Below are 23510 nucleotides of genomic sequence, written 5' to 3' on the forward strand. Positions count from 1 at the left end.
CAAGGAAGTTTGGCGTTCTGATGAGACACCATCAGATCCAATTCTGGTGTGCCCCATTGATGAATCAATTGTGCAAACACCTCCGGATGGAGTTCCCACTCCCCCGGATGAAAAGTCTGACGACTTAGAAAATCCACTTCCCAGTTCTCCACTCCTGGGAATATAGATTGCTGATAGATGGCAAGAGTGAGTCTTCTGCCCCAGCAAATTATTTTGGTAACCTCTATCATCGCTAGAGAACTCTTTGTTCCCCCTGATGATTGATATAGCTACAGTTGCGATATGTCCGACTGAGATCTTTATGAATCTGGCCGAAGCCAGCTGAGGCCACGCCTAAAGCGTGTTGAATATCGCTCTCAGTTCTAGAATATTTATCGGGAGGAGAGCCTCCTCCTGAGTCCACACTCCCTGTGCTTTCAGGGAAATTCCTGACTTGCACCCCAGCCCAATAGGGCTGGCGTCCGTCGTCACATAGACCCATGCTGGCCTGCGGAAACACATTCCTGGGACAGATGATCTGTGACACCACCAAAGAAGAGAGTCTCTGGTCTCTTGATCCAGGATTTGTATAATCCCCATTCCCCTGTTCTTGGGCATGCATAGTTGCAGTGGTCTGAGATGTAAGAGAGCAATACGAACTATGTCCATTGCCGCTTCACCATTAGTCCGATTACCTCCATACACTGAGCCACTGATGGACGAAAAATGGAATAAAGAGCTCGGCAGGTGGTTAAAATCTTTGATTTCCTGACCTCCGTCAGAAAAATTGTCATGTCTACCGAATCTATCAGAGTTCCCAGGAAAGGAACTCTTGTGAGAGGGGTAAGTGAACTCTTTTTTACGTTCACCTTCCACCCGTGAGATCTTAGAAAAGCCAACACAATGTCTGTGTGAGATTTGGCTAGTTGGTAAGTTGACGCCTGATCAGTTCAGGCCAGAATAGGGTCTTACCCTTGAAAGGGATGGCTAAAAGCTAGATTTTGATGACACGTCAGCAGACCAGGACTTAAGCCATAACGTTCTACGCGCTAGAATGGCAAAACCTGAATTCTTTGCCGCTAATTTATCACCTCTTTCACTTTACCCTTCCTAGTACTTAGAGTAGGCAAAGAGAATGACTGGGGGGTGGAGTTAAGGGAGGAGCTATATAGACAGCTCTGCTGTGGTGCTCTTGGACAACGACCCGTAAGATGAGAGAAAGACTCAATCAGCATAAATCTAATATTAGAACAGGTGACCTTCCAAGCCCCAGTAGCCTCCATTTTTTGGAAAGTGGCCATCAAAATTAATCAAATTAGATGGCAGATCATTGATCATGTTGATATACCTGGGGGGTGGGAGATAAGAGCGTAGTCTTAAACAAAAAGAAGCATATTGGATCGATAAATTGGACATCAATGTATTCCAATGGACTAAATAGTGAACTAGACCTGTCAGTCTTCCTCTAGGTATATACATATGTAATCATTGGGATTATTTTAAAAAAAAGCCAGCCTCTCAATATGTGTATTAATGCATTTTTCATATATTAAATATGTGTATAATGATTTTTTTTATATATATATCATTTTATATATTTATATGAATTCATAAGTTTGTTATAATTTTTAATTTTTTGTGTACAAGTACCATTATATATAGTACCCCATAATATCTAGTGATGAATTATAGTGTTAAAATTTGTCATATCCTCTAGATGGCAGTGTTAATACAACCTGTGCAGAAAAATTGTGAGGTAGGCTGTGTCTATGAGCAAGCCAGATTGGCTGGATACACCTTTAAGTAAAGGTACAGGTGTGCTATGTGGTATGCATGATTAAGGGGACTGCGTTCCCGAAACGTTGCATAATATTCTGTCCATGAGTTGCTAATAAAGGACATGTTTTATATTTAAAGGTGCTGTGAATTATTGCACTGTACTTTACATTGTGGCTAGTGGTTCGCTAGCCAAATTAACGTGTACCTGGCTGTATCAGGCTATTCTTGTTTGCTGGTTTACTTTGTTTTTGCTAGACTTAGATAAGGCACCACAGAAATTCCCTGGGATCTGATCACAGCCAATAGCGCCCCAGAACCTTTGTGAATATTCTGGGAGACATGGCCAGCAGACCAAATGAAGCACAACAAAATTGGAAGTGCTTGTCCAGAAGGCAAACCTCAGATACTGATGGTGTTCTCTGTGAATGGGGGCATAAGGGGATGCTTCCTTCAGGCTATGGTCGTCATAAACCTGACCTTTCTTTATCTAAGGAAGAATGGAACAAATAGTTTCCATCTTAAGACGGAACCCTGAGGAATTTGTTGAGACATTTCAGGTCTAGAATGGGCCGAAAAGTTCCCTCCTTTTTGGGGTACTACAAATAGATTTGAATAGAATCCTAGACCCTGTTCTTTTATGAGGGGACAAGAACGATAACTCCAGAGAGTTTTTTACACAGTTTTAAGAAGGCCTCTTTTATTGGTTTGAGGGATAGTCTTGACAGGAAAAATCTGCCCCCCTTGAGAGGGCAAGACCTTGAATCCCTTTCTGTACCCTGGATACCTATGTCTACCGCCCAAGGTCTGGGACATCGCGTATCAAGGTTTGACAAAAAAGAAAAGTTTGCCCCCCACCTATCCACACTGGAATTGGGGGGCGGAACCTTCATGCTGATTTTGAGTCAGCAGAATGCTTCTTGCTTTGTTTTTCCTTGTTCCAGGGCTGGTTGGGATTTCAAGATGATCTGGGTTTATCTGGTTCTTGAAGAGGAAGAGGAGGACTTTTGTCGCTTAAAGTTATGAAAAGAAACAAAAATTAGAAGTCTGACGACCCTGTAGGTCTATCTTCTGTCCTGAGGAAGGAAAGATCCCTTTCCACCTGTAATATCTGAAATCGATCTCCGCCAGACCAGGTCCAAAAAAGAGTTTTTCCCTTGTAAGGTAAAGCCAAATAGACATTGGCCGACAAAGATTTTAACCATAGAGCCCCGCGGGGTTAGTACCCGTGATGCCTGGACATCTTAGCTCACAGACAAACTATCTGCATATTGGCATCACAGATAAAGGTATTGGCCAATTTGAGAGCTTTGTTCCTATCTTGGATCTCCTCTACTATAGTTTCCCCCTCTGTAATAAGGATCAAACTATGCATTGCACCAATAAGATGCAGCTCCCCGAAACCGTAGCAATACTCGCTGCAGGCGGCCACTATAACCCTTGATGGATGTACATCTTTTTTAAGTAAGCCTCTAGCTTCTTGTCCATTGGTTCCTTAAAAGAGCAACTATCCTCTATTGGAATTGGAGTTCTCTTAGCAAGAGTAGAAATAGCTCATTCTACTTTAGGAACAGTATGCCGTGAGTCATGAATAGAGACAGCAACAGGAAACATCTTAAAAACAGGGGAATGGAAAAAAGGAACCCTTGGCTTATCCCGTTCCTGAGCAATAATTTCAGACATCTTCCTAGGGACAGGAAAAACCTCCTCAGAAGATGGGGAATCATAAACTCTATCTAATTTAGAAGACTTTGTGGGGTTGACAGCAACCGAAGGTTCAGAGTCTTCTAAAGTAGCTAGAACCCCCTTCAGTAGTAACCGGAGAAGTTCAAGCTTAAATCTAAAATTTACATCTTAAGATTCTGAAGATTTTTCTGCTAAAGTGTCAGAGTCTGAGATCTCACCTTCAGAAGCTACTGAAGTATTCTCTTCATTAGATATCTCAGAAAGATTGGCTAATGCCGACCTAGAGTCAGAAACCTTACTATCAGGCAGGTGTTTAGATTTTCTCTTACGCTTACCCAAAGAAGGGAAAGCTGACAAAGCCGCAGTTACTGCAGATGAAATCTGAGCGGCAAAATCCCCAGGTAAATACACACCCCCAGGTAGATTAGAGGACACAAAAGGCACATTGTGAGAAACAATTAAGGCTTGGGACGTTTGAGGAGAAAGCTGAGGCATTTCACGCACAGCATTATCCTAAGAGCCAGTAGGCTCAGAAGGGAGTAATTTGTCTTTAAATTTTAAAGTTTAAGTTAAACAAGAGGAGCAAAATTGCATAGGCAGGACAATTTGGGCCCTTATAACATAGTAAACATTTATCCATAGAAATGGATTGATCCTGTTCAGAGTCCATAGCAGAAAATAAACAGGTCTCACAAGTAATAATCAAAAATAAACAAAATAAAAGAAGCAGATTAAAAATCCAGAATATATTAATGAAAATAGAATTTGGGCCTCTAAAATGAAATTTAATAAAAACAGCAAGGAAGGGCTTAATTGAAACACCTCAGATTGTCTGAGGCTCCTACGCCAAAGAGAGATAACACACTAGTAAGAGGAAATACTCTTCCTCCTAAACAATACCTTGTGCTGTGTAGATAGCTATAAAAAGATTACCAGATAAGAGTAGACACTGGAGCTCCCTCCGTAATGAAAACGTATTAATATCGCAACGGCACTGCTCCGCTAAACCAGAAGTGCGGGCATCACGTGAGTGGGACCAAATAACACTGAGCAATACTTTTTACTAGTGTAAAAACAGTGCGAAGATAAAAACATGAATTATGTTTACCTGATAAATTTATTTCCATCGAGAGTAGGAGAGTCCACGGCTTCATTCATTACTAGTGGGAATAAAGAACCTGGCCACCAAGAGGAGAAAAAGACACTCCAGCCAAAGGCTTAAATACCTCCCCCACTCCCCTCATTCTGCCGAGGAAACAAGGAACAGTAGGAGAAATATTAGGGTATAAATGGTGCCAGAAGAAAATATTAAATTTAGGTCCGCCCATCGGAGATACAGGCGGGGACCGTGGACTCTCCTCCCCTCAATGGAAATAAAATTATCAGGTAAGCATAATTTATGTTTTCCATCTAAAGGGGAGGAGAGTCCACGGCTTCATTCATTACTAGTGGGAACATATACCAAAGCTTTAGCGGACACTATATATATCCAGGAGGGTAAAAGGTGGACCCTTAATCTGAAGGCCACAGCCTGTAGAACCTTTCTCCCAAAAACCGCTTCCGTAGAAGCAAAAACGTCCAATTTGTAAAACTTAGTGAAGGTATGCAAGGAGGACCAGGTAGCCCCCTTGAAAATCTGCTTCATAGAAGCCTCATTCTTGAAGGCTCAGATGAAGCTACTGCTCTAGTGGAATGAGCCGTAATCCCCTGAGGAGGCTTATGTCCTGCTGTCTCATAGGCCAAGCCGATCAGGCTCCTCAGCCAAAAATACAAAGAAGTAGCAGAAGCCCTCTGACCCCTGCGCTTCCCTGAATACACAACAAAAAGAGAGTTTGATTGTCTGAAATCCTTTGTGGCCTGAGATAAAATTTCAAGTCACAAACCACATCACAGATTATGAAGTATACATCTCCTTGGAGAAGAAGGATTAGGACATAAGGAATGACTATCTCCTGATTGATGTTGCAGTTAGACCCCCACCTTGGGGAGAAACCCCACACCAGTGCGAAGAACAATCTTATCCCGCATGAACACCAGATAAGGGGGCTCATATTGCAAGGCCGCCAGCTCAGCAACTCTGTGTGCCGATGCAATGGCCAACAGAAAGAGAACCTTCCATGATAGAATTTTTATGTCAAGAGAATGTATAGGTTCAAACGGAACCTTCTGCAAGACCTTAAGTACCAGTTTAAGCTCCCTCAACCTCGATCCGTATCGGGGGAAGCTTGCGTTCAATCTGGATGCCATGAGATCGATCTCCGGCTTCCCCATCTGAGACAGATCTCCGCAAACACCTCAGGGTGAAGAGACCATTTACCCCGGGTGAAAAGTCTGCCTGCTGAGAAAATCCGCCTCCCAGTTGTCCACACCCAGGATGTGGATCGCAGAGATCGAACAGTTGTGGGTCTCCGCCGCCTCCAATATCGGAGACACCTCCCTCATTGCCAGGGAGGCTCCTTGTGCCTCCCTGGTGGTTGATGTAAGCCACTGAGGTGATATTGTCAGTCTGGAACCTGATAAAGGCTGAAGTCTCTCAGACGAGGCCAACGCCTCCAGAGCGTTGCAGATCGCTCGAAGCTCCAGAAATATGTATTGTAAGAAGGACTCTAAGCGAGACCACTTTCCCATGTGCTATCCTGGCACCCCAAACAGCTCCCCATCCCGCCAGGCTCGCGTCCGTGGTAACAATCTCCCAGGACGGTATCAGGAAGGATGTTCCCCATGGACAGGTAGGTCCGTGCGGATCCACCAGGAGAGGAAAAACCGAGTCTGCGCATCCATGTGTATCGGCTGCGACAGATCAGAATGATTGCCGTTCCTTTGTCTCAACATGCACCATTGAAGAGGTCTGAGATGAAACCTGGCAAATGGAACGATGTCCATGCTGGAAACCATGAGCCCAATCATTTCCATGCACTGAGCTACGGATGGTCTCGCCGTAGACTGAAGGGCAAGACAGGTGGACGCCATCTTTGCACGTCGCTTGTCAGTGAGAAAGATCTTCATGGACACCGAGTCTATGATCATGTCCAAGAACTCCACTCTGGTACTGGGAACCAGAGAACTATTCTCGAAATTGATCCTCCAACCGTGAGATTGAAGTAACTGCAGCAGGACCCTGGTGTGGACCTCTGCCAGATGGTATGACAATAATTTCGTCCAGATAGGGCGCCACCGCGATGCCCTGGGAACTGACCACTGCTAGAAGGGCCACTGCTAGAAGGGCCCCCAGGACCTTGGTAAAGACTCTTGGGCCGTCGCCAAACCGAAGGGGAAAGCCACAAACTGGAAATGCTGATCCAGAAAGGCAAATCTGAGGAACCTGACATTGCCCCTGTGAATCGGAAAATGAAGGTAGGCACCCCTCAAATCTATAGAGGTCATTAGCTGCCCCTCTAGGACTAGAGGAAGAATGGATCTGATCGTTTCCATTTTGAATGATGGAACGGACAGAAACTTGTTTAAACATTTGAGGTCCAGAATCGGGCGAAACCTGCCCTCCTTCTTTGGTACCACAAACAAATTGGAGTAATACCCTAGACCCCTTTCTGCCTGGGGTACTGGTACGATAACCCCTAGAGCGGAGAGATCCCGCAAACAACTCAGAAAGGCCTCTCTTTTTTCTGGCTTTGAAGACAAGTTTGACAGTAGGAATCTGCCCCTCGGCGGAGAGGACATGAACCCTATCCTGTAGCCCTGGTCACCACCTCCAGAACCCACGGGTCCTAAACATTCTGCAACCAGGCATCTAAGAACAGAGACAATCTGCCCCCACTCGGTCAGCAGACCAGTCGGGGCCGCCCCTTCATGCAGACTTAGTCTCTGCGGGCTTCTTGTGCTTAGACTTGTTCCAAGCTTGAGCAGGTTTCCAGGCACCTTTGGATTGGTCCACTTTCGCGGTGGGCTGAGCATGTTGCGCCTTATCCCCGCGAAAGGAACGAAAATTAGCACTCTTAGGCTTCGCCTTCTTATACTCGGGAAGGAAGGCACCCTTGCCTCCTGTAACCGTGGATACGATGTGGACAGAACAGGATCTTGTCCTTGAAAGGCAAAGACAACAGCCTTGTCTTACAGGTCATGTCCGCCAACCAAGATTTTAGCCACAGAGCTTTGCATGCTAGAACCGAAAAACCTGACACCTTGGCATTCAGGCGGATAATCTGCATATTAGCATCACAATAAAATAATTGGCCACCTTTAGGGCCTTAATCTTTACCTGCACCTCTTCGAAAGAGGGTTCACCCTCATCATATCAAATAATGCATCGCACCAATATGACGCAGCTCCAGCAACCATGGGTACCGCTGCTGCCCGGTTGAAAAACAAACCCTGTTGTGTTGAAATATCTTTCGCAACATGTTTTCCAACTTCTTATCCAAAGGCTCCTTGAACAAAAAACAAAAAACTATCCTCTAAAGGAATCGTTCCACCTTGGGAATGGTACCCCACAACTATAGCTGGGCCTCCGGGACGGAGAAGAAACTAATCGCTCCCACTCATTCTTAATAATCTTTGCCATCTTGATAGGAACCGGGAAGGTCTGGGGAACCACCCTCTCCTCGTAAACCTTATCCAACTTAGGAATGGAGGGCTCCTCTGGTAGTTTGGGTTCCGGAACCTCTAAGGTAGCCAGCATTTGCTTTAACTAAAAATGCAAGTTCTCCATTTTAAACAGAAAACCGGGTTCCTCTGCTGCTGGAAGTTTAGATGACACGGACTCTGACCCCGTAAGGCCTCTTCCGACGCATCGGATTGGGTCTTGTCATCATACCACCCCTCGGGGCGTCCGACAGACACAACTCCTGGGTCGGGCCGCTATGAAAGCTCTACACTTGCGCTTAGCAGAACGTGGCAAAGCATGGATCACCTTAGCGACTGCCATTTCAAGCTGGTCCGCAAAGTCCGGCGGCAAAGCAATTTCCCCCGAAGGGGTAACATTCAGACCCTGCGGCGCTGCATGTGATAAAGGGGATGCCAATGGGGAACGCACCTCATGGGATGGAGACCCCTCAGAGATGGACGGCTCAGTAGTGCTAGACATTCTATTATGTTTGGAAGTCGTAGCCTTCTCAAAGCATGTGGAACACAGTTGCGCAGGCTGGTCTACCAAAACCTCACAATAAACACAGGTATAAGACTTATATAAAGAGGGAGTACCCCCTAAAGCGTCAGAATCCTCCATAGCTTTTAGAAAAAAGACTAAAACAGGCACCTTTATAACCACCAATGGCCGGGGCACTCACCAGCTCCTATGACCCGGACTCAAAAACCGTCTAGTCTCCTCCGTCTCGCAGATCAGACCGGAAGTGAAGAAGCCCCATCCGGTCACAAGCATGACTATGCAGGGCCGCACCTGCCGATGAGAAAGCATGCCAAAACCGCGCAAAACTCCCGGAAGAGAACCTATCAGTTCCACAAAAATGCCAGAGCCGCGTCCTTGCACATAATGCAGCAATCACATAATAAACTTATCATGTACATACTACCCCTGCTCAATAATCCCCTCATAGGAATATTACCCCTTGATTCTATAAAGACACTGTGGCCTGCTTCTGTGTTATCATTTTGTAAAAATGAAACAATCTTACCAGAATCTACGCCATGGAAGACGAACACGGCCCTTTAAGTGTGACAAGTAGTAGCTGCGCTCTTGACATGGACATGAGCAAAGAAAGCAATCTACGAAACTCGTCAACGCCGATTGCTAAAAGAGCTGTTAATATGAGTCGGGATGGTGTCGCAAAGGAAGCTCCCCCCTGCATCTCTGGACTCTAACGTTCACCCAGGCTTTCAAGTTGAGAAGCTCAAAAGGCTACTTAAACGTTTGTCCCATAGAGAAGGGTAGAACCCCTCATAAAGAGACCTCTGTTATTCCGGCACCTCTCAGCCACCTCCTGTGGCAAAAGGCAAAGAATGACTGGGGGATGAGGGGAGTGGGAGATGTATTTAAGCCTTTGGCTGGGGTGTCTTTGCCTCCTCCTGTGGCCAGGGTTCTTAATTCCCACTAGTAATGAATGAAGCCGTGGACTCTCCTCCCCTTTAGATGGAAAATCGTTTAAAAAAATCGGCTCACTCGTTATAAACTTATAATAAAATCAGTCTCAATAGTCAATATGACTTTTGTCCTGCAAGCTCCTGCCTAAAATATAATAATAAGACCTAGGGAACCTAATTAAGAGTATCCTTTATTGTTAACCCCATACATCCCTTAGCCATCATGTCTCATTCTGAGTGCCATTGTTAAATATATTGTCCCCATATGAATCCTCTCTAATAAAAAATGATTATTATGTCCCAGAAAAAAAACGGATCTGAAAGAGAGGTTTAACCTCTTAAGTGCTGCTTTCCTTCTGTACCTAGAAGGCAAAGGCACTTACCTTAGATCCAAATGTATGATAGATGCTGATCCTTAGATGTGGCAGGTGCTTCACTCCCTGTCATAGACTTGTAGGAAAAAAAAGAACAGAGTAAATAACTCTGGTTTCATGCAAAGCGGTAGCTAAGCAAAGACTTCCTCGCCGCATTTGAACTGCTAAAAGTCAACACTACTCTTACTCAAGAGATTGACAATGACACAGCTAGACCCCAATCCTTGCTTGCAGGGAAAAGTACCCATAAAATGATCAAAACTTACATTGACAGAGGCAAAGAGAATGATTGGGGGTTATAGGTAAGGCAGTTACACTTAACAGTTTGCTGAGGTGCTTTTTGCCTCCTTCTGCTGTCCAGGAGTTGAATATCCCATGAGTAATGGAATTATGTTGTTGACTCTCCATGTCATAGGAAAGAAAACGCTTTCCTTAGGAGCGATGTTCGCAGCAAGCTTGTAGGGAAAACGAAAAGAATGCACCCGTCACGTAGTGCGTAGGACAGGACTTCCCTTGCTATGAAAAAGGCGGCAAGCTATTATAAGCTGTGCAACACACAAAAAACGAAAGTGAAACCTGTTTGTTCCAAGCCAAAAGCACACAGTCTATGAGCCCAAAGAACTCTTACATCAAAGCAGTTATAAAGAGCCCCTTGCTGTTCAAATAATCTCCCTGAAGGAGATATTAACCCTTTATCATATCGAGGCATAAAGGAGCCACACTGTGAACCTGTATAGCAAAAGAGTATACATAAAACGATCTTACCTCCAGGATCCATGCTGTAGAACAGGCATAGCCTCTCAAGTGTGACAGTCTTGAAGTGACACCTCTGACATACACTTCAGTGAGTAACAGAAAGCAGTGAAACTCGTCAACACTGATTGCCCGGGAGCTGTTAGGTTAGCAGTCTGGATGGGTTCGCAGAAAAACTTTCCCTGCATCTCCAGACTCTAACTTTCATCAATACTCTCACTGAGAGGTTGACATGATTACTTCAAACTCCAGTCCTTTCTTGAAGGGAACATACCCATTACAGGACTATCCAAATCTTCTGAAACTTCTCTGCCACCTCCTATAGTGATGAAAGGCAAAGAATAACTGGGGGATAGGGGAAGTGGGATGGATATGTAAGCCTTTGGCTGGGGTCTCTTTGCCTCCTCCTTGTGGCCAGGTGTTGTATTTCCCAACAGTAAGGAATTAAGTTGTGGACTCTCCCTGCCTTATGGAAGGAAATGTTTTATTTATTAATTTTATTACAAATCAATGATCTTTGGTTGTCTAGTGGGGGAGCATGACTCCTCCATGTGTCCTTGGCTTCTGGTTATGAGAAATATATAAAGCATATATAAACTCATATTTGTGGGGAGTGGAGGTTCAGCAGACTTGCCAGTGCCTAGGGCAGCATTAAACAGCACATGACTAGACAGGTTCCCTTCTATTATGTTCCACAAGCCATCTGTTCCTTTGGCAGACACGTTACCTCGTACAAGAGCTCTTAAGCACAGGATTTTCATTTAGCCTAATGAAGACGTTATCAGTTAAACTAACTTGTCAGATTTCAGTAAATTACATCATGATCTTGATAACAAACCTGCTTTTCCTGTCCCGTCAGGTTCAGTTTTCATTAAAAGGGATTTCAGGTGTGCTGATATACTCAGTATAATTATACAGCACGTGATACTGATGTAGGGCTGTGGATAACGTATCTCTTCTGATGTTTATCAGGAACCAAACACCAGCCCTGGCATCAGCACTAATGTAATCAGCTTACAATGACTTTCAAATCAACTCAAATGCTTTAGAGAGCTTAAAGGGACACTAAACCCATTTTTTTTCATTCATGACTCATATAGAGCATGCATTTTAAGCAACTTTCTAATTTGCTCCTACTATCAACTATTCTTCGTTCTCTTGCTATCTTTATTTAAATAGCAGGAATTTAAAGCGTAGAAGCCTGCCCATTATAGGTTCAGCACCCTGGATAGCGCTTGCTTATTGGTGGCTACATTTAGCAAATTAATAAGCAAGCATAACCCAGGTTCTGAACCAAATATGGGCTGGCTCTAAAGCTTTACATTCCTGCTTTTTAAAAAAAAGATAGCAAGAGAACGAAGAAAAATTTGAAAATAGGAGTAAATTAGATCTGAATCATTAAAGAAACAATGTGGGTTTAGTGTCCCTTTAAAGACTAGCTTACAAGTGGAACTCAATAAAATTAGCCCTTTTGTACGTGAACATCGCAATAGCAGTTTTATTTTTGCACTTTGACAATGATATATTAACGCTCACGCACGCTTTAATATGTTCCTTTATACCTGCTGTTCACACGGATGAATCACTGGTACTGATAAAATGATGTCAACATGAGAAACAGAAATGGTAAAATGTAGTTATTATTAATATAAGACCGGCTCTTTAATATAATCTAGACCTCTGAGGAGGAGGAGCCTGTATAGTCTGGGGGGATAGAGTCTGGAACATTTCAGAGAGTGGTCAGAACAATATGGTCAGGAATGGGCAGATATTGATTGATTTAAAGGGACACTGAACGGTGAGGAATCTGTTAGCGCTCTACAAATAACCAATAATTATAATAATAGATAGAGATGTAATTTTTCTTTCTCTTGCTATCTTTATTTGAAAATGAAGGCATCTAAGCTAAGAGCAGGCAAATTTTGGTTCAGTACACTGGACAGCACTTGTTTATTGGTGGGTGAATTTATCCATCAATCAGGCAAGAACCCAGGTTGTTCACAAAAAATGGGCCGGCATCTAAACTTACATTCTTGCTTTTCAAATAAAGATACCAAGAGAATGAAGAAAATTTGATAACAGGAGTAAATTAGAAAGTTGCTTAAAATTGCTGCTCTATCCGAATCACGAAAGAAAAAATATGGATTTAGTGTCTCTTTAACTAAAATACTGATAAAAACTAAAATTATGCTTACCTGATCATTTTCTTTTCTTCTGATGGAAAGAGTCCACAGCTGCATTCATTACTTTTGGGAAATAAGAGCCTGGACACCAGGAAGAGGCAAAGACACCCCAGCCAAAGGCTTAAATACTCCTCCCACGTCCTTCATCCCCCAGTCATTCTGCAGAGGAACAAGGAACAGTAGAAGAAATACCAGGGTGAAAAGGTGCCAGATGAATAAAAAAATAAGACACGCCCCACAGAACAAATACGGGTGGGGAGCTGTGGACTCTTTCCATCTGAAGAAAAGAAAATGATCAGGTAAGCATAATTTAAGTTTTTCTTCATAAATGGAAAGAGTCCACAGCTGCATTCATTACTTTTGGGAAAACAATACACAAGCTATAGAGGACAATGAATGAAAAAACGTGAGGGTACAATAGGCGGCACCAGGCCTGAAAAAACCACAACCCAACCAAACCCCGCTTCGTCGGAGCCGTGCAAAAGAACTAGAAGGAAAAGGCCACAAGGACACTGACCTGCAGATAGTCCGAAAGCCTAACTAGAGACCGCAAGCAGACTCACTGAGCCAACACTACTCTAGGAGAACCGTCGCCCAGCAGTCGGTCCCCTTACTAGTACAGTACCAAAATCCCCAAAAGGGAGAGGACAAGGGTAAGCCAAGGGATACCCAAAAGGTACAGCAAAATCCATAAAGGAAAAAAACCCCTTCAAAGGAAGGACAAGTCCCGAGAACAAGGGGAGACGACGCCCAACCCACAAAGAGCAACCGGGCATCATAAATGAGAAGAAAAATCTCCCAAACATCGTGCAACAGCACCGAAAAAGACAGCTGAAGACAAAGTCCTAAAGACATCAGAACTGAGCAAACAGAAAATTACAAGCAGCAAACTCAGAAAATAAACATCTGAGTCCAGTAACACGCTGCCATCTGTAGGAAGACACGGAGAAAACACTATCGTAAGGAAGAAGTGGCCAAAGACAGAGATTGTCCAACCGCCAACACAGAGGACACTCTCCAGGCAATTCAGGCCGCCAAGCCTACTTACAGATCTCAAAGGGGGAGAGGCACAAAACCTTTAAAAAAAGAAGGTCCACTGTCACCCCCAAGACCTGAAGGTGAACAACAGCTCTCAGATCCTACACCTAGTCGGACCAGCCCAAGCAACGGCAGATCTGAAAGTAAGGGAACCGAAAGGAACCCCAAAACGCCCCCCAAAAGGGCGGAAGAATGGACACAGCCACTTTAACCTAAAGACAAACGAACAGGCGTTAGACCCAAGAAAATCTATCAAGGCCACCCGACTAAGTCTCAATGTGGAGCCAGCAGCTCCCCAGATGGAAAGGAACAACTCAAAGAGCAAACCAATCCCAGAACCAGATAAACATCTATTCCAACCTCCCGAACACAGGAGGAGCCCTTAAAAAGGGAACCACACCTCCATAAGGAGGACAACGAGCTCCCTGAAGAGGAGAGCGTTGATAAACACCTGCCCATAAGACAGGAAGTCGTAGGAAGAACCGAGAGGACACAAGGCCACGTCACTAACGAACATGGAAAACACCTTAAAACACCATCGTGCTAGCACACATAACAGGCACAAAAGTGACAGCTGAGCAACCGCAAACCTTCCGTTTGTTAGGCAGGAAAGCCCACCATCAGGTCACGTTAATTGGCTGTCCCAAGGGAACTGTATCGTCCAGGACAAGACAAGGCCCAAGGAGCCCTGGCTCTCATAAATCTGGCCAAGTTGTAAAACAGAACAGCCAGAACAAGGGCTAAGCCCAAATACCCCGGAAACTGGAACCCCCAGGCCAGTCCTAGGATCATAAGGTCCGGTAACATCCCACGGAGGGATCCACAAAGAGAAAACACAGAGAAAAACACTCGACATCCGGAAGATCAGGACAAGAAGCCCTGGCCCCACAAATGTTTAGATTAAACAATATTCAAGGCGCATAAATCCCTTGTCTGATAAAAAAAAAACAGACCTCCCAGGGAAAAATACAGAATAACCCAAATAACAAGACCAAAAAGCCCTTGCAAGTCCCGACCCAAAGGGAAGAGACCAACCCTTGCAGGAGCCTAACACTCCAAAGAGCCAGGGCCATAAAAACAGAATTTATGTTTACCTGATAAATTACTTTCTCCAACAGTGTGTCCGGTCCACGGCGTCATCCTTACTTGTGGGATATTCTCTTCCCCAACAGGAAATGGCAAAGAGCCCAGCAAAGCTGGTCACATGATCCCTCCTAGGCTCCGCCTACCCCAGTCATTCGACCGACGTTAAGGAGGAATATTTGCATAGGAGAAACCATATGATACCGTGGTGACTGTATTTAAAGAAAATAAATTATCAGACCTGATTAAAAAACCCGGGCGGGCCGTGGACCGGACACACCGTTGGAGAAAGTAATTTATCAGGTAAACATAAATTCTGTTTTCTCCAACATAGGTGTGTCCGGTCCACGGCGTCATCCTTACTTGTGGGAACCAATACCAAAGCTTTAGGACACGGATGAAGGGAGGGAGCAAATCAGGTCACCTAAATGGAAGGCACCACGGCTTGCAAAACCTTTCTCCCAAAAATAGCCTCAGAAGAAGCAAAAGTATCAAACTTGTAAAATTTGGTAAAAGTGTGTAGTGAAGACCAAGTCGCTGCCCTACATATCTGATCAACAGAAGCCTCGTTCTTGAAGGCCCATGTGGAAGCCACAGCCCTAGTGGAATGAGCTGTGATTCTTTCAGGAGGCTGCCGTCCGGCAGTCTCGTAAGCCAATCTGATGATGCTTTTAATCCAAAAAGAGAGAGAGGTAGAAGTTGCTTTTTGACCTCTCCTTTTACCAGAATAAACAACAAACAAGGAAGATGTTTGTCTAAAATCCTTTGTAGCATCTAAATAGAATTTTAGAGCGCGAACAACATCCAAATTGTGCAACAAACGTTCCTTCTACGAAACTGGTTTCGGACACAAAGAAGGCACGACTATCTCCTGGTTAATGTTTTTGTTAGAAACAACTTTTGGAAGAAAACCAGGTTTAGTACGTAAAACCACCTTATCTGCATGGAACACCAGATAAGGAGGAGAACACTGCAGAGCAGATAATTCTGAAACTCTTCTAGCAGAAGAAATTGCAACCAAAAACAAAACTTTCCAAGATAATAACTTAATATCAACGGAATGTAAGGGTTCAAACGGAACCCCCTGAAGAACTGAAAGAACTAAGTTGAGACTCCAAGGAGGAGTCAAAGGTTTGTAAACAGGCTTGATTCTAACCAGAGCCTGAACAAAGGCTTGAACATCTGGCACAGCTGCCAGTTTTTTGTGAAGTAACACAGACAAGGCAGAAATCTGTCCCTTCAAGGAACTTGCAGATAATCCTCTCTCCAATCCTTCTTGAAGAAAGGATAGAATCTTAGGAATCTTTACCTTGTCCCAAGGGAATCCTTTAGATTCACACCAACAGATATATTTTTTCCATATTTTGTGGTAAATTTTTCTAGTTACAGGCTTTCTGGCCTGAACAAGAGTATCAATAACAGAATCTGAGAACCCTCGTTTTGATAAGATCAAGCGTTCAATCTCCAAGCAGTCAGCTGGAGTGAGACCAGATTCGGATGTTCGAACGGACCTTGAACAAGAAGGTCTCGTCTCAAAGGTAGCTTCCATGGTGGAGCCGATGACATATTCACCAGATCTGCATACCAAGTCCTGCGTGGCCACGCAGGAGCTATCAAGATCACCGACGCCCTCCTCCTGATTGATCCTGGCTATCAGCCTGGGGATGAGAGGAAACGGCGGGAATACATAAGCTAGTTTGAAGGTCCAAGGTGCTACTAGTGCATCTACTAGAGTCGCCTTGGGATCCCTGGATCTGGACCCGTAGCAAGGAACCTTGAAGTTCTGCCGAGAGGCCATCAGATCCATGTCTGGAATGCCCCACAGTTGAGTAATTTGGGCAAAGATTTCCGGATGGAGTTCCCACTCCCCCGGATGTAATGTCTGACGACTCAGAAAATCCGCTTCCCAATTTTCCACTCCTGGGATGTGGATTGCAGACAGGTGGCAGGAGTGAGTCTCCGCCCATTGAATGATTTTGGTCACTTCTTCCATCGCCAGGGAACTCCTTGTTCCCCCCTGATGGTTGATGTACGCAACAGTCGTCATGTTGTCTGATTGAAACCGTATGAACTTGGCCTTTGCTAGCTGAGGCCAAGCCTTGAGAGCATTGAATATCGCTCTCAGTTCCAGAATATTTATCGGTAGAAGAGATTCTTCCCGAGACCAAAGACCCTGAGCTTTCAGGGATCCCCAGACCGCGCCCCAGCCCATCAGACTGGCGTCAGTCGTGACAATGACCCACTCTGGTCTGCGGAAGGTCATCCCTTGTGACAGGTTGTCCAGGGACAGCCACCAACGGAGTGAGTCTCTGGTCCTCTGATTTACTTGTATCTTCGGAGACAAGTCTGTATAGTCCCCATTCCACTGACTGAGCATGCACAGTTGTAATGGTCTTAGATGAATGCGCGCAAAAACAGAATTTATGTTTACCTGATAAATTACTTTCTCCAACGGTGTGTCCGGTCCACGGCGTCATCCTTACTTGTGGGATATTCTCTTCCCCAACAGGAAATGGCAAAGAGCCCAGCAAAGCTGGTCACATGATCCCTCCTAGGCTCCGCCTACCCCAGTCATTCGACCGACGTTAAGGAGGAATATTTGCATAGGAGAAACCATATGGTACCGTGGTGACTGTAGTTAAAGAAAATAAATTATCAGACCTGATTAAAAAAACCAGGGCGGGCCGTGGACCGGACACACCGTTGGAGAAAGTAATTTATCAGGTAAACATAAATTCTGTTTTCTCCAACATAGGTGTGTCCGGTCCACGGCGTCATCCTTACTTGTGGGAACCAATACCAAAGCTTTAGGACACGGATGAAGGGAGGGAGCAAATCAGGTCACCTAAATGGAAGGCACCACGGCTTGCAAAACCTTTCTCCCAAAAATAGCCTCAGAAGAAGCAAAAGTATCAAACTTGTAAAATTTGGTAAAAGTGTGCAGTGAAGACCAAGTCGCTGCCCTACATATCTGATCAACAGAAGCCTCGTTCTTGAAGGCCCATGTGGAAGCCACAGCCCTAGTGGAATGAGCTGTGATTCTTTCGGGAGGCTGCCGTCCGGCAGTCTCGTAAGCCAATCTGATGATGCTTTTAATCCAAAAAGAGAGAGAGGTAGAAGTTGCTTTTTGACCTCTCCTTTTACCAGAATAAACAACAAACAAGGAAGATGTTTGTCTAAAATCCTTTGTAGCATCTAAATAGAATTTTAGAGCGCGAACAACATCCAAATTGTGCAACAAACGTTCCTTCTTTGAAACTGGTTTCGGACACAGAGAAGGTACGATAATCTCCTGGTTAATGTTTTTGTTAGAAACAACTTTTGGAAGAAAACCAGGTTTAGTACGTAAAACCACCTTATCTGCATGGAACACCAGATAAGGAGGAGAACACTGCAGAGCAGATAATTCTGAAACTCTTCTAGCAGAAGAAATTGCAACTAAAAACAAAACTTTCCAAGATAATAACTTAATATCAACGGAATGCAAGGGTTCAAACGGAACCCCCTGAAGAACTGAAAGAACTAAATTGAGACTCCAAGGAGGAGTCAAAGGTTTGTAAACAGGCTTAATTCTAACCAGAGCCTGAACAAAGGCTTGAACATCTGGCACAGCAGCCAGTTTTTTGTGAAGTAACACCGACAAGGCAGAAATCTGTCCCTTCAGGGAACTTGCAGATAATCCTTTTTCCAATCCTTCTTGAAGGAAGGATAGAATCCTAGGAATCTTAACCTTGTCCCAAGAGAATCCTTTAGATTCACACCAACAGATATATTTTTTCCAAATTTTGTGGTAAATCTTTCTAGTTACAGGCTTTCTGGCCTGAACAAGAGTATCAATAACAGAATCTGAGAACCCTCGCTTCGATAAAATCAAGCGTTCAATCTCCAAGCAGTCAGCTGGAGTGAAACCAGATTCGGATGTTCGAACGGACCCTGAACAAGAAGGTCTCGTCTCAAAGGGTAGCTTCCAAGGTGGAGCCGATGACATATTCACCAGATCTGCATACCAAGTCCTGCGTGGCCACGCAGGAGCTATCAAGATCACCGACGCCCTCTCCTGATTGATCCTGGCTACCAGCCTGGGGATGAGAGGAAACGGCGGGAACACATAAGCTAGTTTGAAGGTCCAAGGTGCTACTAGTGCATCCACTAGAGCCGCCTTGGGATCCCTGGATCTGGACCCATAGCAAGGAACTTTGAAGTTCTGACGAGAGGCCATCAGATCCATGTCTGGAATGCCCCACAGCTGAGTGACTTGGGCAAAGATTTCCGGATGGAGTTCCCACTCCCCCGGATGCAATGTCTGACGACTCAGAAAATCCGCTTCCCAATTTTCCACTCCTGGGATGTGGATAGCAGACAGGTGGCAGGAGTGAGACTCCGCCCATAGAATGATTTTGGTCACTTCTTCCATCGCTAGGGAACTCCTTGTTCCCCCCTGATGGTTGATGTACGCAACAGTTGTCATGTTGTCTGATTGAAACCGTATGAACTTGGCCCTCGCTAGCTGAGGCCAAGCCTTGAGAGCATTGAATATCGCTCTCAGTTCCAGAATATTTATCGGTAGAAGAGATTCTTCCCGAGACCAAAGACCCTGAGCTTTCAGGGATCCCCAGACCGCGCCCCAGCCCATCAGACTGGCGTCGGTCGTGACAATGACCCACTCTGGTCTGCGGAATGTCATCCCTTGTGACAGGTTGTCCAGGGACAGCCACCAACGGAGTGAGTCTCTGGTCCTCTGATTTACTTGTATCTTCGGAGACAAGTCTGTATAGTCCCCATTCCACTGACTGAGCATGCACAGTTGTAATGGTCTTAGATGAATGCGCGCAAAAGGAACTATGTCCATTGCCGCTACCATCAACCCGATCACTTCCATGCACTGAGCTATGGAAGGAAGAGGAACGGAATGAAGTATCCGACAAGAGTCTAGAAGCTTTGTTTTTCTGGCCTCTGTCAGAAAAATCCTCATTTCTAAGGAGTCTATTATTGTTCCCAAGAAGGGAACCCTTGTTGACGGGGATAGAGAACTCTTTTCCACGTTCACTTTCCATCCGTGAGATCTGAGAAAGGCCAGGACAATGTCCGTGTGAGCCTTTGCTTGAGGAAGGGACGACGCTTGAATCAGAATGTCGTCCAAGTAAGGTACTACAGCAATGCCCCTTGGTCTTAGCACAGCTAGAAGGGACCCTAGTACCTTTGTGAAAATCCTTGGAGCAGTGGCTAATCCGAAAGGAAGCGCCACGAACTGGTAATGTTTGTCCAGGAATGCGAACCTTAGGAACCGATGATGTTCCTTGTGGATAGGAATATGTAGATACGCATCCTTTAAATCCACCGTGGTCATGAATTGACCTTCCTGGATGGAAGGAAGAATAGTTCGAATGGTTTCCATTTTGAACGATGGAACCTTGAGAAAAGATCTTGAGATCTAAGATTGGTCTGAACGTTCCCTCTTTTTTGGGAACTATGAACAGATTGGAGTAGAACCCCATCCCTTGTTCTCCTAATGGAACAGGATGAATCACTCCCATTTTAACAGGTCTTCTACACAATGTAAGAATGCCTGTCTCTTTATGTGGTCTGAAGACAATTGAGACCTGTGGAACCTCCCCCTTGGGGGAAGCCCCTTGAATTCCAGAAGATAACCTTGGGAGACTATTTCTAGTGCCCAAGGATCCAGAACATCTCTTGCCCAAGCCTGAGCGAAGAGAGAGAGTCTGCCCCCCACCAGATCCGGACCCGGATCGGGGGCCAACATTTCATGCTGTCTTGGTAGCAGTGGCAGGTTTCTTGGCCTGCTTTCCCTTGTTCCAGCCTTGCATTGGTCTCCAGGCTGGCTTGGCTTGAGAAGTATTACCCTCTTGCTTAGAGGACGTAGCACTTGGGGCTGGTCCGTTTCTACGAAAGGGACGAAAATTAGGTTTATTTTTGGCCTTGAAAGACCTATCCTGAGGAAGGGCGTGGCCCTTACCCCCAGTGATATCAGAGATAATCTCTTTCAAGTCAGGGCCAAACAGCGTTTTCCCCTTGAAAGGAATGTTAAGGAGTTTGTTCTTGGAAGACGCATCCGCTGACCAAGATTTCAACCAAAGCGCTCTACGCGCCACAATAGCAAACCCAGAATTCTTCGCCGCTAACCTAGCCAATTGCAAAGTGGCGTCTAGGGTGAAAGAATTAGCCAATTTGAGAGCACGGATTCTGTCCATAATCTCCTCATAAGGAGGAGAATCACTATCGATCGCCTTTACTAGCTCATCGAACCAGAAACACGCGGCTGTAGTGACAGGGACAATGCATGAAATTGGTTGTAGAAGGTAACCTTGCTGAACAAACATCTTTTTAAGCAAACCTTCTAATTTTTTATCCATAGGATCTTTGAAAGCACAACTATCTTCTATGGGTATAGTGGTGCGTTTGTTTAAAGTAGAAACCGCTCCCTCGACCTTGGGGACAGTCTGCCATAAGTCCTTTCTAGGGTCGACCATAGGAAACAATTTTTTAAATATGGGGGGGAGGGACGAAAGGTATACCGGGCCTTTCCCATTCTTTATTTACAATGTCCGCCACCCGCTTGGGTATAGGAAAAGCTTCTGGGAGCCCCGGGACCTCTAGGAACTTGTCCATTTTACATAGTTTCTCTGGGATGATCAAATTCTCACAATCATCCAGAGTGGATAATACCTCCTTAAGCAGAGCGCGGAGATGTTCCAACTTAAATTTAAATGTAATCACATCGGGTTCAGCTTGTTGAGAAATTTTCCCTGAATCTGAAATTTCTCCCTCAGACAAAACCTCCCTGGCCCCCTCAGCCTGGTGTAGGGGCATTTCAGAACCATTATCATCAGCGTCCTCATGCTCTTCAGTATCTAAAACAGAGCAGTCGCGCTTACGCTGATAAGTGGGCATTTTGGCTAAAATGTTTTTGATAGAATTATCCATTACAGCCGTTAATTGTTGCATAGTAAGGAGTATTGGCGCGCTAGATGTACTAGGGGCCTCCTGAGTGGGCAAGACTCGTGTAGACGAAGGAGGGAATGATGCAGTACCATGCTTACTCCCCTCACTTGAGGAATCATCTTGGGCATCATTTTCAGTGTCACATAAATCACATTTATTTAAATGAGAAGGAACCTTGGCTTCCCCACATTCAGAACACAGTCTATCTGGTAGTTCAGACATGTTAAACAGGCATAAACTTGATAACAAAGTACAAAAAACGTTTTAAAATAAAACCGTTACTGTCACTTTAAATTTTAAACTGAACACACTTTATTACTGCAATTGCGAAAAAGTATGAAGGAATTGTTCAAAATTCACCAAAATTTCACCACAGTGTCTTAAAGCCTTAAAAGTATTGCACACCAAATTTGGAAGCTTTAACCCTTAAAATAACGGAACCGGAGCCGTTTTTAACTTTAACCCCTTTACAGTCCCTGGTATCTGCTTTGCTGAGACCCAACCAAGCCCAAAGGGGAATACGATACCAAATGACGCCTTCAGAAAGTCTTTTCTATGTATCAGAGCTCCTCACACATGCGACTGCATGTCATGCTGCTCAAAAACAAGTGCGCAATACCGGCGCGAAAATGAGGCTCTGCCTATGATTAGGGAAAGCCCCTAGAGAATAAGGTGTCTAAAACAGTGCCTGCCGATATTATTTAACAAAAATACCCAGATTAAATGATTCCTCAAGGTTAAATATGTGTAATATATGAATCGATTTAGCCCAGAAAATGTCTACAGTCTTAATAAGCCCTTGTGAAGCCCTTATTTACTGTCTGAATAAAAATGGCTTACCGGATCCATAGGGAAAATGACAGCTTCCAGCATTACATCGTCTTGTTAGAATGTGTCATACCTCAAGCAGCAAAAGACTGCTCACTGTTCCCCCCAACTGAAGTTAATTCCTCTCAACAGTCCTGTGTGGAACAGCCATGGATTTTAGTAACGGTTGCTAAAATCATTTTCCTCATACAAACAGAAATCTTCATCTCTTTTCTGTTTCAGAGTAAATAGTACATACCAGCACTATTTTAAAATAACAAACTCTTGATTGAATAATAAAAACTACAGTTAAACACTAAAAAAACTCTAAGCCATCTCCGTGGAGATGTTGCCTGTACAACGGCAAAGAGAATGACTGGGGTAGGCGGAGCCTAGGAGGGATCATGTGACCAGCTTTGCTGGGCTCTTTGCCATTTCCTGTTGGGGAAGAGAATATCCCACAAGTAAGGATGACGCCGTGGACCGGACACACCTATGTTGGAGAAAACAGAATTTATGCTTACCTGATAAATTACTTTCTCCAACGGTGTGTCCGGTCCACGGCGTCATCCTTACTTGTGGGAATATCTCTTCCCCAACAGGAAATGGCAAAGAGTCCAAGCAAAGCTGGCCATATAGTCCCTCCTAGGCTCCACCCACCCCAGTCATTCGACCGACGGACAGGAGGAAAAATATAGGAGAAACCATATGGTACCGTGGTGACTGTAGTTAGAGAAAATAATTCATCAGACCTGATTAAAAAACCATGGCGGGCCGTGGACCGGACACACCGTTGGAGAAAGTAATTTATCAGGTAAGCATAAATTCTGTTTTCTCCAACATTGGTGTGTCCGGTCCACGGCGTCATCCTTACTTG

General features: G+C 44.6%; 1 protein-coding gene across 1 annotated transcript in view; it reads right to left on the reverse strand.

The window, feature by feature from the left end:
* LOC128652729 (protein sel-1 homolog 3) overlaps window positions 1-23510 on the reverse strand; it is a 611474-nt gene that overhangs the window by 537684 nt on the left and 50280 nt on the right. Inside the window, exon 3 of the mRNA XM_053705661.1 lies at window positions 13565-13576. Within this exon, the coding sequence (XP_053561636.1) occupies window positions 13565-13576 (12 nt within the window). The remainder of the gene's footprint in view (window positions 1-13564; window positions 13577-23510) is intronic.

The sequence above is a fragment of the Bombina bombina genome, chromosome 3, assembly GCF_027579735.1.
Source record: "Bombina bombina isolate aBomBom1 chromosome 3, aBomBom1.pri, whole genome shotgun sequence".
NCBI classification, from domain to species: Eukaryota; Metazoa; Chordata; class Amphibia; order Anura; family Bombinatoridae; genus Bombina; species Bombina bombina.